This window comes from Psammomys obesus, unplaced genomic scaffold (genome assembly GCF_907164565.1).
Source record: "Psammomys obesus unplaced genomic scaffold, mPsaObe1.curated_primary_1811, whole genome shotgun sequence".
In the NCBI taxonomy this organism is placed as follows: domain Eukaryota; kingdom Metazoa; phylum Chordata; class Mammalia; order Rodentia; family Muridae; genus Psammomys; species Psammomys obesus.
Window position 1 is genome coordinate 186312 of NW_026589817.1, and position 23891 is coordinate 210202.

General features: G+C 41.0%; 1 protein-coding gene across 1 annotated transcript; it reads right to left on the reverse strand.

Moving 5' to 3' along the window:
* Window positions 1-18399: 18399 nt before the first annotated feature.
* Window positions 18400-22448, reverse strand: Zscan4 (zinc finger and SCAN domain containing 4; the record flags this gene model as incomplete). Its single annotated transcript, XM_055605450.1, is given in 4 exon segments — window positions 18400-18460; window positions 18462-19121; window positions 19221-19330; window positions 22187-22448. Coding segments are annotated over 4 exon segments (1093 nt in total), but the record flags the coding sequence as incomplete, so codon positions are not given.
* Window positions 22449-23891: the final 1443 nt, after the last annotated feature.

A 23891-nucleotide genomic window follows, 5' to 3' on the forward strand; every position in this document is an offset into this window, starting at 1 on the left:
CTTCACTAACCCTTTATCTGACAGAGGACTAATACCGAGTATATACTAAGAACTAAAGAAGCTGAAAAGCAGCAAACCAAGTAATCCAATTAAAAAATGGGGAACAGAGCTAAACAGAGAATTCTCAACAGAGGAATATCGAATGGCAGAGAAACACTTAAAGAAATGCTCATCCTCATTAGCCATCAGGGAATTGCAAATCAAAACGACCCTGAGATTTCACCTTACACCCATCAGAATGGCCAAGATGAAAAACTCAAGGGACAACACATGCTGGAGAGGTTGTGGAGAAAGGGGAACCCTCCTCCACTGCTGGTGGAATGTAAACTGGTACAACCACTCTGGAAATCTATCTGGTGCTTTCTAAGACAATTAGGAATAGTGCTTCCTCAAGACCCAGTTATACCACTGCTAGGTATATACCCAAAGTTTGCTCAAGTACACAAAAGGGATATTTGCTCAACCATGTTTATAGCAGCTTTATTTGTAATAGCCAGAACCTGGAAACATCAATGGAGGAATGGGTACAGAAATTGTGGTATTTTTACACAATGGAATACTACTCAGCAATCAAAAAGGAGGAAATCATGAAATTTGCAGGTAAATGGTGGGATCTAGAAAAGATCATCCTGAGTGAAATATTCCAGAAGGAGAAAGACAAAAACGGTATATACTCACTTATATAGACCTATAAGATATGATAAACATAATGAAATTTGTACACCTAAAAAGGATAATCAAGAGAGCGAACATGGGGTAAGATGATCAATCCTTGTTTAGAAAGACAGATTGGATGCACATTGAACATTGACAGGAGTCTACTGAGCGCATTTGAAAGACTCTAACTAGCAGTGTTTTCAAAGCAAAGACTCATGACCAAACCTTTGGCAGAGTACAGGGAATCATAAGAAAGAAGGGGAGTTAGTCTGATGGGGAAAGGATAGGAGCTCCACAAGGACCAAATATATCTGGGCACAGGGTCTTTTCTGAGGCTGACATTCAACCAAGGACCATGTATGGATATAACCTAGAACCTCTGCTCAGATATAGCCTGTGGTAGCTCAGTAACCAATTGGTATCCCATAGTGAGGGGAACAAGGACTATTTCTAACAGGAACTCAATGACTGGCTCTTTGGCCTCCCCACCCCCCAAGGGAGGAGCAGTCCTGTTAGGCCACAGAGGAGAGCTTTGCAGCCAGTCCTGAAGATACCTGATAAAACAGGATCAGATGAATGGGGAGGAATCCCATCAGTGGACTTGGAAAGGGGCAAGGTGGAGATGAGGGAGTGAGGGAGGGAATGGGAGGGAATGAGGGATCGGGACACAGCTGGGATACAGAGTTAATAAAATGTAACTGATAAGAAAAAAATAAAATTCAAATAAATAAATAAATAAATAAATAAATAAATCTTTAGCAGGACATATGGGAGGATGGTTAACAAAGGTGTAATTAGATTTTGATATAGAGAAAGATTTTGGCAGGTATCTGACTTAGCTCCTGACTTTCCTCTTCACTGGTCAGCTATAATGAAACTACATTTGAGGTTTCTTTTTCTTTGTTTGCTCTGATCAAAAAGTTTTTAGGCCAAGATTTCTTGTAGGCACTGCTTTATGTTTGACTACATTTTTGAGTTAAAATGTAAACTTTGTATTCTTGGTAAAAGTCTGAATGTTCTGGGAAGTATGCCAACTTTAAGGTACCTTTTGTGAAATCATTATAAAAATACTAACTTGATTTCAGTAAAGTGCAGCAGATTCCAAAGCCTCACTGGTCTCTGTCTGTCAATTCATTGCCGAAACCGTGTCTTCCTGTCCAAAGCCTTGTTCTCCCGTGGACACCGGGAGCCCGACTGGGCCAGTCCGTGGCATACTGGAAAGATTGGGGTCGAACATAGAGTCTGATACACGAAAGATGAGCAACTAAAGTCAAAAGTGCCATGGGCACCTAGGTTAATGATACTAAAATTAGGGTCATTATAACGAGTTTGCATGTTTGACTATAAGGAAAAGTTAAAAGTCTATTAGGTGTATAGGTGTATAGATGTATAGATATAGATGTACTGGTGTAAAGATAGATGTATAATATGGTAGAATTTGGGTTTTACTTTTTTGGTTTAGGTTTCACTTATTAACAGAAATCCCTGCACAGGCAGATTTATGATAGTTCTGAAACTCTAGACACTGGCCATGACAATAGGAATAGAGAAAGCCAAACATACCTGTGTCTATTGTCCAGAAGTGGACAGGCCTAAGTAGACAGGCTTCCCATGACAAGAGCACCGTGTGTGTATGTTCTTGCTGACATGAGAGCTGGAACCATATAACAAACAATTTTGCAGTATATGTAGTGACACACAGTAATCATCAGATACACATTCATTGTATTTCAGAATGCATGAAGTACCAACCAACAAAACTTATTCCTAAAGTGCAATTACTCTTTATCATAATTCATTCATTACCTACTAATCTTGACACATAAAATTAATTTTCCTAATAAAAAACCACCCTATAATTCTATTATTGGTTAAACAATATAACTTACTAGTATCAGTATTCTCTTTAATCCATGATTTTAATCTAGCTCTTAGACAAAAATTAGAAGATAGTATGTTCCAGAAGTATGTGAATTGGTGAGCAAGAAGAATGAAAAGAACAAGCACTTCAACATATCTAGCATGCTATGGGGATGTAGCTCAAGGCTTCTCCAGTTGTTTCAAGGCACTAGGTGTGATCTCCAGTGTCATCAGTACACAAACATAAAGAATTCAAATACATTTTTGTTTAAAAAACTAAAATCTAGAAAGACATGAAGAAACAGATAGCAAAAGAATGAGGGAGACAAAGACTCCGAGGCGAGACATAGACAGAGGCCAAGTGAGGAAGAGAAAGAAAAAAAATGTGATATCAGCAATGAGAGAGTCTCAGTAGCAGCTTATGAGAGGAACATATTCACACAGCTTAGGGGGGATTAGCTATTCTGTCCTGAGTTGAAAATACCAACTTTATCCAAAATATCAATTTTTTTCCAAAAACTCAATTAACTTTCAACTTCCTAAACCAATACCAGAGTTTCTTTCCCCGATCCTATCTTGAGTTCTTTTCCCTTCCTTCTTTCCTTTTTTCCTTCCTTCCTCTCTTCCCTCCTTCCCTTTTTCTTCTCTCCATTCCTTCTTTCTTTCTGCAGAACAGTTGAAATAAATCATTTGAATATTGCTCTGTTGAAATTTTTGTTTAGTTCTTTACTCCAGTTTTAACTAGATTATTTGATTTGTTGGAGTTTAATTTCTTGAATTCTTTGTATATTATTTTTGTCTGATGTAAAGTTGGTGAAGATCGTTTCCCAGTCTGCAGGCAGTCATTTGTTCTGTTAACAGTGTCTGAAGAGTTTAAGTTAGCCTGGGTGACTCCATTTTGAAATAAAGAGCCGTCTTGACTGGGAGCTGAACTCAGGTACCAGGAAATATCACAGGATGTGCACTTGGCAGACAACAAAGTTAACTCTCCTAGCAACAGCCTCCAGGAAATATCACAGAATAAATACTTTATAGAAAATAGAGACAATCTCCCTGGCAATAATCAATGAGAATCGGTTGGGAAAATTCTTCCCAATGTTTCAGATATAGTTTAGAAGAATAACCATTGTGATTATACACCTTAGGCAATTGTGATTATGTGCCTCAGAGGAGGTCACCTTGCCCCTCTAACTTTTACCTAATACTGTAAGGTCAAGGCATGTGCCCCCACTACTTGCTGTCATGGAAACCCCCTGCTCACAGACTTTCCATTTAAAAACCCTGCTCACTCAGAGCTTGAGGTCTCACTTCTCTACTGCTGCGTCAGTGAGACTTGGGTCCCGAGTTCGATCGCTCTCGTAATAAAGCTCTTCTCGCTCCTGCATCAAGTCATCTCTTGGTGGTCTCTGAGGGTCCCGTGATCCTGGCATTACGTGTCCTTTGCTTCACAGAAGCTTTTCGGTTTCATGAGGTTTCATCTATTAATTGTTGATCTTAAAGCCTTTTAATGTTCTGTTTGGGAAGTTATCTCCTGTGCCAATGTGTCTGTTTCTATGCCACTACAATGCTATCCCAGATCTTGGGCCCAGATCTCTCTGCCAGAAGCAGCCTGGGGGTAGGATCTATGTTTACTGATCCCGAGAGAGTACCAGTGTCCTCAGATCCAGAGCTTGGGTTCCTCTGCTAGGGGCCGCTGGGTGAGCTGGAGAGAGGGTGCTGTGTCCTTGGCAGGCTGCCTCTCTGTCCTTCCCCTCTGACCTTTCCCTCTGCTAGGGCAAGCTTATGGAGGTGCTCTCAGGGGAGTGCCAGCAGGGGTTGGGGCTTCTCAGTCGGATCCTGAGCCGGTGTTTCTCTGCCAGGGCTGGGGGGGGCACCGGTGATAGAACTTGCTGCTAGAGCTTATTGCGCTGGACCCAGGAGAATCTCAGGACGTGTAGAATGACCACAGTCCTAGATCCCGAGCTGTAGTTTGTTTGCTCGGAGCAGCAGGCAGCACTGGAGTTCCGGCACTGTGAAGCCGCTGTGCACCTTCTGCTCCGCCGCAGCAGGGTTATGGCAGCGTTTGGGGGAGTGCCCGAAAGGATTGGGTTTTCTCAGCCCCGATCTCGGGTTGGGGTACAGACAATGTGGTCTGTGGCAGATTCTGCTGGCCGCCTTTTGCCTCCTCCGAAGAGGGAGTAGGGATTTTGAGCTGGGCGCACAGCTGCTCTCCGTGCGTGGTGGGAGCTCAGTTGTGATGGCGGCAGGTACCCTTGGTCGGAGAGACCTTCCAGGGAAAGACTGGGTGACCCGTGAGCAGTCTTGCAACTTTCCTTCCCCGTGGGGATTTTTTGTGACTGGGACTCTCAGTCTCAGGCACCCTTGTGCCCACCGATCAGCCTGGGAAAGTGATCGGGACACACAGGCCTGCGGCTCCCGGCCGGAGACACAAAGCCCGCGTTAGCCGGGTTCTCTTCCGGGTTCTGGCTGGGCAGCCGAGAGTGGACCCGGCCGCTTCCCACGCCGAGGGAGCCTCCCCTCACCTGGGAAACAGGATCGATCGCTGTTGTTTTGGGGCCCAGAGTTCAGTTTCCTGGTCGCTGCACAGAGTGTGTTGTCCCGCTTCTCAGACACGGTGTTCTCCCGGCGCCGCCATCTTGGCCCTCCCCTGCTAAAGAGTTATAATCTTCCCTAGAAACAAGGCGCTGAGGGGAGGGGAAATTCCCGCCAGCTGTACTTCTTATGCTACTTTTTTTTAAGACGGAGCCCATTATTTTTTCACTATTCTTAATGCCTATTAATACTAAATCTAACTCATTACTTTTCTTAAACGTATTCCTTTTACATATTATTTTTATTAAAGCTTCTAATAATCTACTAATAATAAATTTCTTTATAAAATTAGTGCTGTTTCAGGAGTCACAGAGAAAGATCAAAGAATTCAAAATTCCATTCCCAAGACCGCACCCGAAAAGCACAGAAATCTCAGAATACGTCTCTTTGCCAGGCGGGATGAGTCTGCCAGGGACCTCCAGGGGACGAATTTCCGAAGAAAGCGTGTCTCCCGCCCTGTAGCACAATTTATTGACATGCTACTCTGGCGACACTGGAGTGGGTGTGGCACCAATATAGTAAAATTCCTATAGGAAAGAAATAAGACAAGAATGACCATAACAATTGTAAGTATTGGGTACAATTTGTTAACATTGTATTGAATATAAGAAGTGTCATTACTAAATAACAAAATTTGCTATGAAACTATAATCTGTCTTTGAATTTGGCTTGTTTTTTTAAAATTATAACTAACATACATAGTACTAGATTTCATTGTGACCTTTTTCAAAATTTTTTTCATTCTCCTCATATTCCCTTCTCCATTCCTGTGACACCACCTCACTCCTCTACATAACCTTATAACCCTTTTCAGGTTTATGGCGCATTTGTCCTATTCTTCTCCCCTTGATTCCTCAAGACATTTTTCTATTTGTTTATTTATATTAACTTTATATCTAAGTTGTAGCCTTCCCTCTTCCCCTCGCAGTCTCACCCTCTCCCTCTCCACTTTTCCTCAGAAAGTGGAGCTCCTTTCCCATCCAGCCCAGCTCATCATGTTGCATCAAGACTGAGCATGTTCTCTTCCCCTGTGGCCTGGCCTGGCACTTCCACCAGGGAGAGGTGATCAAAAAGCTGGCTAGTAAGTACCTGCCCTATGCAGTCCCCACTTTCCTTACTGGAGGACCCACTTGAGGCCTAAGCTGCCCATCTGCTACATCTTTGTAGAGGGCGTAGGTCCAGTTTGTGCATGGTCCTTGGTTGATGCTTCAGTCTCAGCAAGCTTCTGTGGGCCCTGGTTAGTTGGCTCTATTGGTCTCCTTGTGGATGTCCTGTCATCTCCAGGTCTTCTTCTCTTTCCTCCCGCTTTTCCAAAAGACTCCCTACACTTCACCCAATGTTTGGCTGTGAGTCTCAGCATCTGTTTTGAGGTGCTACTAGTAGAGCCTCTCAGAGGACAAGCTTTTCAGTTTCATGAGGTCCCATTTATTGATTGTTGCTCTTAGAGCTTGTGCTGTTGGTGTTCTGTTCAGAGAGTTGACTCCTATGCCAATGAGTTTAAGGCTCTTCCCTGATTTTTTAATTTTATTTATTTTTTATTAATTACAGTTTATTCACTTTGTATCCCAGCTGTAGCCCCCTCCCTCGTCCCTTCCCAATCCCACTCTCCCTCCCTTATCTCTTCCCATGCTCCTCCCCAATCCACTGATAGGGAGGTCCTCCTCACCTTCCCTCTGACCCTAGTCTATCAGGTCTCATCAGCAACTGGCTGCATTGTCTTCCTCTGTGGCCTGGTAAGGCTGCTCCCCCTCAGGGGGGGATGATCAAAGAGCATTTGATCAAAGGCACTGAGTTCATGTCAGAGACAGTCCATGTTCCCATTACTGGGAACCCACTTAGAGACCAAGCTGCCATGGGCTATATCTGTTTAAGGGTTCCTTCTAACAGATTTAGTGTGTCTGGTTTATGTTGAGTTCTTTGATCCACTTGGACTTTAGTTTTGTGCAGGGTGATAAATATGGATATTTGCATTTTTCTACATGTAGACATCCAGTTAAACTAGCACCATTTGTTGAAGATGCTGTCTTTTTTTCCATTGTATGGTTTTAGCTCCTTTGTCAAAAATCAAGCATCTGTAGGTGTGTGGGTTTATTTCTAGGTCTTCTATTTGATTCCATTGATCCACCATTTTGTTTATATGCTATTACCATACAACTTTTATTACTATTGCTCTGTAGTACAGAGCTTGAGATCAGAGATGGAGGTACCTCCAGACGATCTGTTGTTTTACAGGATTGTTTTAACAATTCTGGGTTTTTGTTTTTCCATATGAAATTGAGAATTGCTCTTTCAAGTTCTGTAAAGAATTGTGTTGGTATTTTGATGGGAATTGCATTGAATCTGTAGATTGCTTTTGTCAGGATGGCCATTTTCACTACTGTTCCATGAACATGGGAGATATTTCCATCTTCTGATATCTTCTTCAATTTCTTTCTTCAGAGACTTGAAGTTTTTTTCAAACAGATCTTTCACACCTGTTTTTGGTTAGAGTCACTCCAAGGTACTTTATATTATTCGTGGCTATTGAGTAGGCTTCATCCCAGGTGTGCAGGGGTATATTGAACCAATATATAGAAATCCATCAATATGGTCCACCATATAAACAAACTGAAGGAGAAAAACCACGTGATCATCGACTTAGATATTAAAAAAGCATTTGACACAATCCAGAACTCATTCATGTTTAAAGTCTTGGAGAGATCAGGGATACAAGGCATATAACTAAACATAGTAATGACACTATACAGCAAGCCTATAGCCAACATCAAACTAAACAGAGAGAAACTTAAAGCAATCCTACTGAAATTAGGAACAAGGCAAGGCTGCCCACTCTCTCTGTATCTCTTCAACATAGTTCTTGAATTCCTAGCTAGAGCAATAAGACAACTAAAGGACATCCAGGGGATACAAATAAAAAAGGAAGAAGCCAAAGTATCACTATTTACAGATGATATGATGGTATACATGAGTAACCCCAAAAATTCAACCAGAGAATTCCTTCAGCTGATAAATGCCTTCAGCAAAGTGCCTGGATACAAAATTAACTGAAAAAAATCAGCAGGCTTCCTGTATACAAAAGACAAAATGGCTGAAAAAGAAACTAGAGAAGCTACACTCTTCACAATAGTCACAAATAAAATAAAGTATTATTATGAATTTTGAAGCAGTTACATATATACACAGTATCTCTGTGGTTGGAGATACAGTCTTTTGAGTATATGCCCAGAAATTAAATAGCTGTGTAATATTGCATTCTTATTTTTTGTTTTATTCAGAAATGTTTCTATTTATTTCTTTAATAAATACAGCAATTCATCCTTCTACCATTATAGAATGAGATTTCATTTTTTTCCCCCACATCATTGTCAACATTGCTCATGGTCTATTCTCTTGATGTTAATCATTCTAATGGGTAAAATGCAGTATCAAATTATTTAAAATTTGCTTTTCCTGGATAGGTAAATATCTTCAATACCTTAAAAAAACATTTACTGTCCATTTGTGCCTTGACTCTTAATTAATCCTTGCCTGATTCATTAACCTGTGAGCTGACTGAAATGTTTGTGAAGAAACTGTTTAATTTTTATTTCCCTTTATACATTTTAGGCTTTAAGCTCATGATTGAAATATAGAATTTAGTGATTTTTTTTCCTCCTGCTTTGTAGGTTGTATCTCTACTTGCCTGGTACTTTCTGTTAATATGCAAAAAGCTTTGAATTTCACCTAATTCCATCCATTAATTCTTGGTGAACTTCCTCTGCTTTTAGTATTGTTGCCTCTATCTATATCTTGTATTTCTAACATTTTCCTCTAATAGCTTTATAATTTCAGCTTTAGAGCAATTTAACACTAATTTTTGTGCACAGTGAGGAGATACAGATATAATCTCATTCTACAGGTGGATATCCATTCTTCCCAAAGCTGTTCAAGATCTGAAGGTCTAATCCCTGAGTTACACCAACTACTGAAGAAGGAAGTGACTGTGTTTTCCTGAGAATCTTCCTGAGAACTGCAGAAACTCAGCAAGGCATTGGTATGTAATGCCTGAATCCTCAATTATTATTACTCAACACTGGTCATTCCCTGTGTAGCTTTGTCCTCTCATATCCCAGATCAATGTACAGCATTTGCTATTATGATTAATAACAGATAATGATCCAACATGTGCGAGATTCAGTAAAAGCACAATTGAAACTTGGCAGGTATTTTTCAGACAAAAAAAAATCTAATTTGTACAACTTCAACAACATTTTACTTTCCTATAGAGTCATCACTAAGATTCATTTCCTTTATATTTTCAGCAGCTTTGACTCCTGCTTTTATTTAGGTTAATTTTCTTTGATTAATACCTGTTTGTGCAGTATGTGAAGATGGTTCATTTCAACTTTGATTTGCATCAACTCATTGTATTCCTTTAGTTATTGGTGATTTTGAGCCTCTTTATTTTCATGTTTCAGACATTTCTGAATAATTTATAGGAAATTTATCCAAGTTGTGAATTCATTTCAATTTATTTTATATTCTAGGTTTTTCCAAATTTAGATTTAATCATTTTTTTTAGGATAAAGAGATGAGTCAGTGGTTAAAAGTGCATAGTGCTGAGGTGGGGCAAGATGGCAGCGCCGGGAGGACTCTCATTCTGAGGAGCAGCACAGCAGGATTGGCACAGTGACCAGCAATCAGAACTCGTGGCCATAAAACACAAGGGATTGTGTTTCACAGGTGAGAGGATACCCCACGGCAGGGGATTCAATCAGCTTTAACTCACCCGGCTAAACCGCGGAAGAGATCCCGGTTCTGCCAGGTGCTTGGTCGCCAGCCCAGAACTACACGCCAGCATGATCTGGTCACGGTCCCAGACTGAACTGTGGGCCCACAACATCATAGACTGGATTTCCCAGTCGAGAGATAACCCCACGGAGCAGGAAACAATTGGGACCGACCTCAGATTACCCAGACATCCCCTGGAAAAGGCTCGGGTTCCGTAGGTGCCCCAAGAGCCAGCCCGGACCCAGAGCTGGGACACAGGCGCCTGCCTGTGCTCGTGATTCGCCGCCTCAGATAGAACTGTGGGCACCAGGGCACCAGGGCACCTGGTGTCTCTGCAGGAGGAAAACCCCAGCGGAGGGGGTCAGCAGCTCTAACGCTTAGGACACCCAGCACCAAAACACTTCCTGGACTCACGCAGACTCTAGTGCAGGCAGGAGCGCTGTGCTCAGCCACCATTATTGAGTCTCCCTAGGGCACTGGGACACACAGCTGCATCCTCAGACCTACAAAAGCCAGAGAGCCATTACAGCAGCCCTCAGATACTGTGCCAAGGATCAACCAGTTATCCCTAGCTAGACTGTCAAAACTGTGGGAATCCCTGGTCCTTCAAGAGGGCTGCACCCACAGCGTCTGGACCAGAACAGTACCTGCAGCCGCCATCCCAGACAGGGACACACAGCTTCTGGTCCAGAGTGAGGCACCCAGCCTCCAGACCAGAGCAGTGTCCCCAGGCGCCAACTAAACCTAGGTGCACATTCTCCAGGTCTAGAGTGGAGCAATCAGCCTCTGGCCCAGAGACTTGCTGAGTGCACCTCCCAATTTCCCGGACAGAACTGTGCACCCCAGGATAACAGACTGAGTTTCCCTGTTGGGAGAAAACCCCACAGCTAGGGAATCAGCAGTTTCTTCAAGAGAACTGTACATGGAAATTTAGTGAGCAGCAGCACACTAAATTTATAACAAGAAACCCAGCAGTGGGGCAGCTGTCTTGAGAACTTCTATGGGTAAGAGGAGATCCCCCCCTGCCTAACATAGACCACAGCTACCACTCAGGGCTATAAACCTGAGGTGAGCAGTGGCAACTCCGGAGAAACACTGGCCATACAGTGACCATAACCAAAAAGAAGAGAAGGGTTCCTTCAGGAAAAATTATCTTCCGGCCAAGGGGATACTCCCTACCTCAGGACTCCAGGAAGCACAGAAACTAACAGGCAACACCTAAATCAGCCCAATGGGTAGAGGTCAGCGTAAAGGCTCAACCAACAAAAGACAGAGCAATATGGCATCTCCAGAACCCAGCCATCTAGGGGCGAACAGCGCTGAACAATGTAGCATAATAGAAAATCAAGAAGATGACCTTACATCTATGTTGATGAAGAGGATAATAGAGGAAACAAATAAAATACGTAAAGAATTAGAGGAAGATAAAACCAAACAGATCATGGCTATCCGTAAAGAAATGGAGGAAGATAAAGACAAGCAGATTAGGGCCATCCGTGAAGAAATACAGGAAGATGCAGCCAAACAGCTTGTGGCCTTCAGAGAAGAAATAATTAAATTACTGAAAGAAATGAAAGAGACAGAGTTGAAGGAACTAAAATAAAAAGAGGAAACTAGAAAAATTAAAGAAAACACAAATGGAGGAAATAATGGAGAGGAAGAATTTAGGGAAGAAAACAGGAACTACAGAGGTAAGCATAACCAACAGAATACAAGAAATGGAAGAAAGAATCTCAGGTGTAGAAGATACAATGGAAGAAATAGATGTATCTGTCAAAGAAAATGTTAAATCCAAAAAATTCCTGACACAGACCGTCCAAGAAATCCAAGACAATATGAAAAGACAAAATCTAAGAATAGGAATAGAGGAAAAAGAAGACTCCCTTTTCCAAGGCCCAGAAAATATTTTCAACAAAATCATTGAAGAAAATTTCCCCAAATTAAAGGAGAAGCCAATAAGCATACATGAGGCCTACAGAACACCCAACAAATTTGACCAGAAAAGAAAATCCTCCCGCCACATAATAATCAAAACAGTAAGTATACAGAACAAAGAAAAAATACTAAAAGCTGCAAGGGAAAAAGGCCAAGTAACATATAATGGCAAACCCATTAGAATCACACCTGACTTTTCAACAGAAACTATGAAAGCCAGAAGGGCCTGGACAGATATCAGGCAGACCCTAAGAGAACACAGATGTCAACCCAGGCTACTATACCCTGCAAAACTCTCAGTCCTCATAGACAGAGAAAACAAGATATTCAATGAGAAAAACAAATTTCAACAATACCTACACACAAATCCAGCATTACAGAAGACACTGGAAGGGAAAATACAACCCAAGAAAATTAGCTTCTGTCAAGAAAACACAGGAAATAATTAACCTTACTATAGTAAATCAAAAAGTAACCAAGCACACAACCTTATGAACACAGCCAACATCAAAATCAAAGAATCTAACAGCCACTGGTCATTAATCTCTCTCAACATCAATGGACTCAACTCTCCAGTAAAAAGACACAGATTAACAGAATGGATACATAAACAAAACCCAGCAATCTGTTGCATACAAGAAACACACCTAAGGCACAAAGATAGACATTACCTGAGGGTAAAAGGTTGGAAGACGACTTTCCAAGCAAATGGACCCAAGAAACAAGCAGGAGTAGCCATTCTAATATCTGATAAAAGAGACTTTCAACCAAAATTAATAACAAGAGATGAGGAAGGACACTTCATACTCATCAAGGGAAAATTCCACCAGGAAGACATCACAATCCTGAACATCTATGCTCCAAATACAAGAGCACCCACATTTGTAAAAGAAACATTGATAAAATTTAAACCACATATAGATCCCCACACATTAATAGTGGGAGACTTCAACACCCCACTCTCAACAAAGGACAGGTCAACAAAACAGAAATTAAACAAAGAAACAATATCTCTGACAGAGGTCATGAATCAAATGGACCTCACAGACATTTACAGAACTTTACACCCAAACACAAAAGAATTTACCTTCTTCTCAGCACCTCATGGAACCTTCTCCAAAATAGACCATATAGTTGGTCACAAAGCAAGCCTCAACAGATACAAGAAGACTGAAATAATCCCTTGTATCCTGTCTGATCACCATGGAATAAATCTGGACTTTAACAACAACAGAAATAGCAAAAAGCCTACATACACATGAAAACTAAACAACTTAGTTACTAAATGACAGCTGGGTCAGGGAAAAAATAAAGAAATTAAAGTCTTCCTAGAACTCAATGAAAATGAAGACACAACATACCCAAACTTGTGGGAAACAATGAAAGCAGTGCTAAGAGGAAAGTTCATAGCACTAAGTGCCTGCAAGAAGAAATTCGAGACAGATCATTCAAGCAACTTAATGGCCCACTTAAAAACCCTAGAAAAAGAAGAAGCAGACACACCAAAAAGGAGTAGACGGCTGGAAATAATCAAACTCAGGGCTGAAATCAATCAATTAGAAACAAATAAAACAATTCAAAGAATCAATGAAACCAAGAGCTGGTTCTTTGAGAAAATCAACAAGATTGACAAACCCTTAGCCAAGCTAACTAAAAGGCAGAGAGACACCACCCAAATCAACAAAATCAGAAATGAAAAGGGGGACATAACTACAGACACTGAGGAAATCCAAACAATTATTAGGACTTACTTCAAAAGTCCAAACTCAACAAAATTTGAAAACCTAAATGAAATGGACAATTTTCTTGATCGATTTGACTTAACAATGCTGAATCAGGACCAGGTAAATCAATTAAATAGTCCTATATCCCCCAAAGAAATAGAAGCAGTCATCAAAAGTCTCCATCCAAAAAAAGCCCAGGACCAGATGGCCTCAGCGCAGAATTCTACCAGACCTTCAAAGAAGAGCTAACTCCAATTCTCTTCAAACTATTCCACAAAATAGAAACAGAAGGAACATTACCAAACTCATTCTATGAAGCCACAATCACCTTGGTACCTAAACCTCACAAAGACTCAACAAAGAAAGAGAATTTCAGGCCAATCTCCCTTATGAACATTGATGCAAAAATACTTAACAAAATACTTGCAAACCGAATCCAAGAACACATCAAAGATATTATCCACTATCACCGAGTAGGCTTCATCCTAGGTATGCAGGGGTGGTTCAATATACGGAAATCCATCAATGTGATCCACCATATTAACAAACTGAAAGAAAAAACCACATGATAATCTCCCTAGATGCTGAAAAAGCATTTGACAAAATCCACCATCTATTCATGTTTAAAGTACTGGAGAGATCAGGGATACAAGGTAATATCTAAACATAGTAAAGGCGATATACAGCAAGCCTATAGCCAACATCAAACAGAACGGAGAGAAACTTAAAGCAATCCCACTGAAATCAGGGACAAGACAAGGCTGCCCACTCTCTCCATATCTCTTCAACATAGTGCTGGAAGTCCTTGCTAGGGCAATAAGACAGTTGAAGGAGATCAAGGGGATACAGATGGGAAAGGAAGAAGTCAAATTATCACTATTTGCAGATGATATGATAGTATATATGAGTGTCCCCCAAAACTCTACCAGGGAACTCCTCCAGCTGATAAACACCTCCAGCAACGTGGCCGGATACAAAATTAACTCAAAAAAATCAGTAGCACTCCTGTATACAAAAGACAAAAGGGCTGAGAACGAAATTAGAGAAACAACACCATTCACAATAGCCACAAATGACATAAAGTACCTTGGTGTAACCCTAAGCAAGCAAGTCAAAGACTTGTATGAAAAAAATTTCAAGTCTCTGAAGAAAGAATTAGAGGAAGATATGAGAAGATGGAAAAATCTCCCATGCTCATGGCTTGGCAGGATTAACATAATAAAAAAGGCCATCTTACCAAAAGCAATCTACAGATTTAAAGCAATTCCCATCAAATTGCCAACACGATTCTTTACAGACCTGGAATGAAAAATTCTCATCTTCGTATGGAATAACAGGAAACCAAGAATTGCTAAAACAATCCTCTACAATAAAAGATCTTCTGGAGGTATCTCCATCCCTGATCTCAAGCTGTACAGTTATAAAAACTGCATGATACTGGCATAGAAACAGAATGGTGGATCAATGGAATCGAACAGAAGACCCAGAAATAAACCCACACACTTACAGACACCTGATTTTTGACAAAGATGCCAAAACCATACAATGGAAAAAAGATAGCATCTTCAACAAATGGTGCTGGTCCAACTGGATGTCTACATGTAGAAAAATGAAAATAGATCCATACTTATCACCCTGCACAAAACTGAAGTCCAAGTGGATCAAAGACCTCAACATAAAACCAGACACATTAAATCGGCGAGAAAAAAAAAGTGGGGAATACCCTAGAACTCATTGGTACAGGAGACAACTTCCTGAACAGAACACCAACAGCACAGGCTCTAAGAGCAACAATCAATAAATGGGACCTCATGAATTTGAAAAGCTTCTGTAAAGCAAAGGACACTGTCATCAAAACAAAGCGACTGCCTACAGATTGGGAAAGAATCATCACCAACCCTTTATCTGACAGAGGACTCATATCCAATATATATAAAGAACTAAACAAGCTGAAAAGCAATAAACAAGTAATCCACTTAAAAAATGGGGAACAGAGCTAAAGAGAGAATTCTCTGTAGAGGAATATCGAATGGCAGAGAAGCACTTAAAGAAATGCTCAACCTCATTAGCCATTAGGGAAATGCAAATCAAAACAACCCTGAGATTTCACCTTACACCCATCAGAATGGCCAAGATCAAAAACTCAAGTGACAACACATGATGGAGAGGTTGTGGAGAAAGGGGCACCCTTCTCCACTGCTGGTGGGAATGTAAACTGGTACAACCACTCTGGAAATCAATCTGGCGCTTTCTCAGACAACTAGGAATAGCGCTTCCTCAAGATCCAGCCATACCACTCCTAGGCATATACCCAAAAGAGGCGCAAGTACACAAAAAGGACATTTGCTCAACCATGTTTGTAACAGCTTTATTTGTAATAGCCAGAAGCTGGAAACAGCCCAGATGCCCCTCAACTGAAGAATGGATGCAGAAACTTTGGTACATCTATACAATGGAATATTACTCAGCAATGAAAAATAAGGAAATCATGAAATTTGCAGGTAAATGGTGGGACCTGGAAAGGATCATCCTGAGTGAGTTGTCCCAGAAGCAAAAAGACACGCATGGTATATACTCACTCATATAAACATACAATATAGAATAAACCCACTAAAATCTGTACATCTAAACAAACTAAGCAAAAGAGAGGACCCTAACTAAAATGTTCAATCCCCATCCTGAAAGGCAAAGAGGATGGACATCAGAAGAAAAAGAAAATAGGAAACAACCTTGGAACCTGCTACAGAGGGCCTCTGAAAGCCAGAAGAAAACAGGAAACAACCTTGAGACCTGCCACAGAGGGCCTCTGAAAGCTTCTGCAGTATGGACTGTCAATGCAGATGCTGAGCCTGATGCCCAACTGATGGGCAGAGTGAATGGAATTTTGTGTAGGAAGTGGGAGAAGTGAGAACTGGAGGGGACGGGAACTCCACAAGGAGAGCAACGGAACGGGATAATTTGAATGCAGGGAACTTCCCAGAGACTCATACTCCAACCAAGGACTATTCGTGGAGATGACCTGGAACCCCTGCACAAGTGTAGCCCATGGCAGTTCAGTGTCCAAGTGGGTTCCATAGTAATGGGAAGAGGGACTGCCTCTGACATAATCTGATTGGCCAGCTTGTTGATCGCTTCCCCCTGAGGGGGGAGCAGCCTTATCAGGCCACAGTAGAGGACAATGCAGCCACTTTTGATGAGAACTGATAGACTAAGATCAGAAAGAAGAGGAGAACCTCCCCTATCAGTGGTCTTGGGGAGTGGCATGCATGCAGAAAGGGGAGGGAGGGTGGGATCGGGAGGGCAGGACGGAGGGGCTTATGGGGGAATACAAAATAAATAAAGTGTAATTAATAAAAAATTAAAAAAAATAAATATTGTTTATAACTAGTCACTAGAAAGCTTTCCTCTTTTGAGTTTCATCTGCAATTACATTCAGCATCCTGACAAGTGTGAGGTGCTGAAGTCACATAAATTTCCTTTTCCTGTGCCACCTGCTCAGGGAGAAGGAAGATGCCTGTGTCTAAAAACTTACTGTGCTAGTCCCTGAAAGAAATGATCCTTTAAGGACACTTGACGGAAATCTCCTGAATAATTTCAAAGAACAGACTTACCTGTCTATTTCTCAGTTATTGTCATAAAAAGCTTTTTATATAAAATTATTATTTAATTAGTTAAAGTGTCATAATAATAGTATAAATATCTACTTCTGTATTTATGTTCTGAAGCCTAGAGTCACTTAATAAACATAAGGGGGTGGGAGAAAAGAAACAGAAAACAACCTTCAAATGTGTATTGAATATTACAGTCTTCAAAGGTGTACTATGAAGGGGAAGCTTCTTTGTAGCATCTTGAGCTTTGGGTGTTTGTTTCTTCCAACCTGGAATTCACTGTCCTCTCACATGAGCTGAATTTCTTTAATTTTAAGTACACACCGGATGGAAAGATATTTCAGTGGATAACAGTGCTTGACTTAGCCAGGCATGGTGGCACATGTCTGTAATCCCAGAACTTGGGGAGGCAGAAGTAGGGGGATCTGTGTGAGTTCAAGGCCAGTCTAGTCTACAAATTGAGTCCAGAACAGCAAAGGCTAAACAGAGAAACTCTGTCTTGAAATTTTTTTTAAAGCCAAAAAAAAAAAAAAAAAAAAAGTACTTGACTTAAAATTCCAATGACCTAATTTTAGATCTAAAAGACACACAAAAACTTAAGCCTTTATCACTTGGTCAGATGATCTAGGTTCAGTTCCCAGTACCTACATGGCAGCCCAAAACTGCCTGTAATTCCATATTCAGAAGATCTGAAGCTCCCCTCTGACATTCAAGAGCTCCTTCCCACATGTGAACTCAAAAACACAGATACAAAGTAAACATATTTAAATAAAATAAAATTGTAATTGAAAGGCAGATCTAGTAGCAGAGATAGCTGTCATGTCAGCTTCCTAAGAAGAGTGTGGGATGAAGACATGGGGATCAGTATGAACTTCAGGGCCACCTCACCTGGGGTACACATTGTTGAACAAAAGAAACACTGTCTCAAAGGATTAGAAATTAAGGCCCAACAACCCAATACACTAAGACACAAAATCACACATGAAATGTAACATACAGGAGAAACACAGAAGAATCAACATTTATTTACTGATCTTCCAATATTTAGGTATTTGGAGAACTTTAGTATAGAAACAGACAGAGTACTGATATGCTTGACCCTCTCATGGTACTGGGATGGGACAACAGATGGAAGGAACAATCCAGATGTTAAATTAAACATCCTCACTGGCTAAATGTTAGTGAGAAGCTGCATTCTTCATCTGTACATAAGGTGGAAGCCCTGCTAGCCTCTGGAGAGGAAGGTCCATTGTTCATTCTGATTGGTGGTAATTCCTCAGGTGATGGTGATAGGTGGCTGATTGGTGGAATCTAGTTATATAGGGAGCAGGTATAAGGCTTCTCTCCTGTGTGAATCCTCTTCTGAGCCTTCAGATTGATCTTGTGGCTGAAGGACCTTTCACATATGCAACATGTGATCTGAGACTTAATAGAAGCCTTTATGACACTCAGGGCAGGAAAAATGACCTCTCCGCCTCTCCCTCCTGTACATTTCGTGGTGGGCAGAGAAGTCACAAGCAAATTTGTGAGTCTGGGACATTCCTCATATTTGTATAGTTTGGGGACTCTCAAACTATACAAATATGAAAATATACAAATATGAAAATATACAAATTTGTATAGTTTGTGAACTCTCTCTTGGTGACCCTCACAAGTGGAGATCGCCACATGATTTTTGGAAGGCTCAGAGGTAGGCTTCTGTGGCCTGGAGAAGACCCTGGTAGACCCTGGTTCATCCATAGGCACATCTTCAGAAAAGTTGCCTTCAGATTCAGTTCCTGGGACCTGGATTTTCCTTGACTGTTCTTTTGACTTATTGAAGAACTTCCTAAGAATTCCCTTTCTTTTCTGGCTCAGGATTTTGTTCTCTCTGGATAATGAGAAAGGAGTTAACCTCATTTCTAGGACTATTAAATCACTATTTACTTCAGTAGCATTCCAGGAAGTGTAGCCATCTTCACTGTTTTTATATCCTCTGGAAATAAGACAGTCTATAAAACTGTACCCAAAAAGGGATCCCCTTTTCTGTCTAACATCTCTTACCTGGTGCTAAGAACATATTTAAGGGATCTACAAGGGTGTTGGAGTTGTTGCTGATGACTGTTTTTTCAAAAACTTGATGGCTTCTTTTAAGGACATGTTCTCAGAAAAAAGAGCTCCCTAACCCTGCATGGAGATGTGGACCTATAAACAGCTGAATTTTGTCAATGAAATGATGACAGAAAACCTGTCCTCAACCTTCTTATGAAGAGCTTAAGTTAGCTTGGGTGATTCCATTTTGAGATGAGAAGCCATCTTGTGCACACCTGTGACTGGGAGCTGAACTCAAGTACCAGGAAAAATCACAGAATGCACACTTGGCAGAAAATACAGTTAACTCTCCTAACAACAGCCTCCAGGAGATATCACAGAATAAACACTTGGTAGAACATACAGATAATTCCCCTGGCAACAACCAATCAGAATTGGGTGGGAAAATTCTCCCCAATGTTCCAGTTGTAGTTTAGAAGAACAGCAATTGTAGTTAAGCTTCAGCTAAAGGGTCACTTCACTCCCATGACTTTTACCCAATCCTGTAATGCCAAGACATTGAACATCCCCCACCAGCTTGTGGGTTTTCCCTTTAAAAACCTTGTTCACCCAGGCTCAGGGTCCCACTTCTCTATTCTGCATCAGTGAGACTTGGGTCCTGAGTTTGATTGCTCTCACAATAAAACTCTCTTGCTCTTGCATTAGAGTTGTCTCCTGGTGGTCTCTGAGGGTCTCATGAACTGGACATAACACTTACACACTTACACTGGACTATGAGTTAACTCATCTGTCAATCCTTCATGTCTAATGATGCAATCCTGGGATTCAAAACTTTTGTATTCTAAAGTCACTATTCACACTGTGATTGCCAAGTGTTGTGACACTGTCCTTTGAGGGGGAAAAACTTAGTTTCAGGGACTTCCTCAGACCCTCTCTGCCCACATATCGCAAATTTAACATATGGTTGTCTTGGGAGAAAGAGACTAAGCCTGGGCAGGACCAAGACGAAAGTGTGGAAGTCTAGAAAGAGGGACTGCCCAAAGGAGGCCATAAAATGCCTGACACAGAATGCTCTGGTGGTCTACCATTCCTGCTGCCCCTCTTATTTCCTTTGATGGGAGCTGTTTGTCTACTCCAACAAAGTTTGTCTGTTTTACAAAAGAATGTCTCTGTGGCTAGTATTTCTCAGTTCTTCATCAATTTGTAGTTCCTTCTTTTCACTCCTTTAGCTACTTACTTTCAAGATCTATAGATGTTATTTGTGCCCAGAACCCTTGGCCTCTGTACATTCTTCCTCTGGTGGTTGCTACTATTCTAGAGAAAGCTCATTTAGCATTGATCCCCTGATCTAATATTGTCATATTCTCTCTGGAAACCTCAAGATCTCTTCTTCAGTTCTGTAACAGCTGCCCTCAGATTGTCAGTTGTTACTTTCTGTCTTGAAAATTCATGACTCTGCAATTTTCACTCTCAGGTTAGCTGATGCTTTTCCATCCACCACTTCCAGCTATTAGTCTGTCAGTGGTATTTTCCTCTCCAACTGTCACTGCACTCTCCTGTGGGATAGGCTTATACTTATAATTCTGTTACCTCACGCTGAGTGCTAGCCTAGACAACTACCTTTGACCAAAGATGTCATTAATGTCATAGCTTTAATTGGGTGGAGTGGTTGTTTATTTACTGTTGAGTCCCTCACTGAACTCACATCTGACTCAAGTCCAGCACTCACATTGTCTGCACAAGATTCACGCTGCTTCTGCTCTTAGGAACATGATAGGATATTATGACAGCAGTTTACTTGGAATTCAGCTCCAATCATGAAATTCTCAATTTGAAACAAAGCCCAAAGAAGTGAAAATGTGGAATAAAACAAACTATGAAATGAGAACTTGTTTATAAAGTACTCAAACAAATAGCAGGGTGTGGTGGTCCACACCTTTAGTCCAGCTCTTGAGAACCAGAGGAAGTATAATTTCCCTGAGTCCTAGCCAGCCAGGGCTATATAATGAAATAATGTCTCAAATTTAAAAAAAAAAAACACCCTACCAAACAAACAAATAAAACAGCCAGCAAGCAAACATCCAAAACAAAAACCATAAAACTCTTAAGTGACTTGAACAATTATATCTAGGAATGTGTGTATGGGATGTTTGAAAATTTTCACCACCTGCTCCATTATGTCACTGACACAGAATTATCGAAATCTAGAACCCGAAAGATGAGCCTGTGTAATTAAATTTATATTAAGTCTTTCCAGATTTGAAAATTGCATTGCATCAAGGTGTCTCACTGTTGTGTACACGTGAGGGCCATATTTCAGTTTCAAATGCCGTACTCTACCATTACGCCCCCTCAGTGTTCTAGGCAGGGAATCTTACTGACATGTCGTAACCAAACTGGAAAGCCAGATAGCCACTTCAATCCCCAGTTTCTGCTTTTTCCTGGGATTCCATTCCATGGTTTTTCTTTTGTTGTTGTTTGTTTGTTTGTTTTTCCACTTTTTTGAGACAGGGGTTTCTGTGTGTAGCCTTAGTTCTCCTGGACTCATTTGTAGACCAGGTTGGCCTCAAACTCCTAGCCATCTGCCTGCTTCTGCCCCCCTGAGTGCTGGGATCAAAGGCGTGTGGCATCATACCTGACCCATGCCGTACTTTTAAGTGTATGCTGAGGTTCCTACTCAATCTTCGTAATTACACCGTAGCACCAACCTTAGTGAGTCATCTCCCAGACCCAAAGCATCTCCTCTAACACCCTTAAAGTCTTACCCAAATGTCAACCCCCAGTCTCTCTGCCACTAGGTAAATAAGCTGAATTTACTTAGATTCATGAAACAACCAATTGGCTCCTTTCCCCTTTATTCATGCTAATTTAGAGCAGTGAGTACTCTCTCTTGTGATGCTTTTAATGGGGGAGTACAACCTCAATAATAATGGAAACTACACTTCCTCCCAACTTATTCCCAAATGAAAATAAATGTCTCTCTGTCCAGTTAGCCATCTCTTAACTCACTATGACAGGAGGCTTCAAGTACTCATCAGTCAGACCCTCCAGGAATCTATCCATGTTTCTGCCACTTGATTCCCACTTCTCTGTGAAAGCAAACTTGTCCTTGAAGTGCCCAGTGATAAGAATCTGCTCCAAGACCAGGTAGGAAATCATGTACTAATGGCTCTGCTTATCTGTCTGCAACCAAGAGTTCAATATCCCGAGTGTTTGCAGCTCCTGCTTTGCCAAGCAGCCACTGTCATTTTGGAGAAAGTTGACCTGAACACTTGGGAATAAGAGATGTCTTCTTGAGACTGCACAGCAGAACCCTGGACTAGAATAACTTGGCCATTGCCTAGTTCAAGTCAGTTGCTGGAGACTCAAGTTTAAACCACTCTTGAGCTGTGAAGCCATTCTAGTGAGAATCATCAGAAGGATTCAACTATAGCAGTTTGGTATTTGTCTTGTGACTTGAAGATCTGTTTCAACAAGCATGTAAATAGCATAAATTAAAAAGAGAAGAAGCACATAATTAAAGTCAAAGATCAACTAAGATTTTTGTCACAGATGGTTTCATGGTTAACTGGCAGCAAAAAAATGTAATTCAAGTGTTATAAATATGTTTCCAAAGAACAGAACAAACAGAATATATAAAGTGGAACAATACTCAACATGATGAAAAATCCAGTGTTGAGGATGAGAAGACCCATCATAAGAACACAGCAAGAACAGGTGCTCAGGGCTATCTGTTTCCCCTTGCAAAAGGTAACAATAATGTGACTTATCGAGAGATTTAAAGTTCACCTTTGTTTCCCATTCTAATGTGCCACAGAAGAATACTTATTTAAGAAAAAAAGTAAAAATGAATAACAACCAGCAACATTAAATTCACAGGGAAGCAAAGACATATCCATAACCACATGCATAGACTGTTCTCATCTTACAGTGCCTTTCAGAGTTTAAAATGTCAAACCCTTATTCAAGGAGATTATCCAAAAGGCCATACTCCACCACTGAGATCACTCCATAATCTCACATCTAATAACTCACATACACACATACTTACATACTCAAGGACACATAGAAGGGATCTTTCTCGTTTGTTTGTTTGTTTCGAGACAGAGTTTCTCTGTTTAGCCTTGGCTGTCCTGGACTCAATTTGTAGACTAGCTTGGCCTCAAATTCTCTTTGTTAGATAAATTTTAAGGGTGATTTCAGCAACCACTGGGAGGTAGTGTTTATCTGGACCATTGCTGTGCCTCATCTGAGGCTCATCAAACTGGCTTCCTTTTATAGTGCCTGCCTTCAGGGAGTCAGTCTGTAATACTAATAGAGTTGATAATGGCACGGGATCAGACCTCTGGCTGGGCATGGCAGTTCACACCTGTCTTCCTACCATCTTAGGTGTAGAAGTGAGAGGGTCTCAAATCCCCACAGAGCTTAGTAACTAGGGTCAGCCTGGACTGTGTTAGTAGATGACGGTACCTAACTACAGCAGCAAAACAAGCAAACAGAATAGAGAAAAGATGCCTTTCTGCTCATTGAACCACAGGTAAACTCCTAACTCCGCCCCAGCTCTGCATCTCTAATGCAATGCTTGATGCTTCCCCACAAAGAAGAGAAAGTCACTGTGGGAAAAGGGAACAATACCACAGTGAAAAGGAATATCTAGATTGGCACTTATTTCCCATGATTCTGATCCTGTGTTCTCACATATGGTTCATTCCAA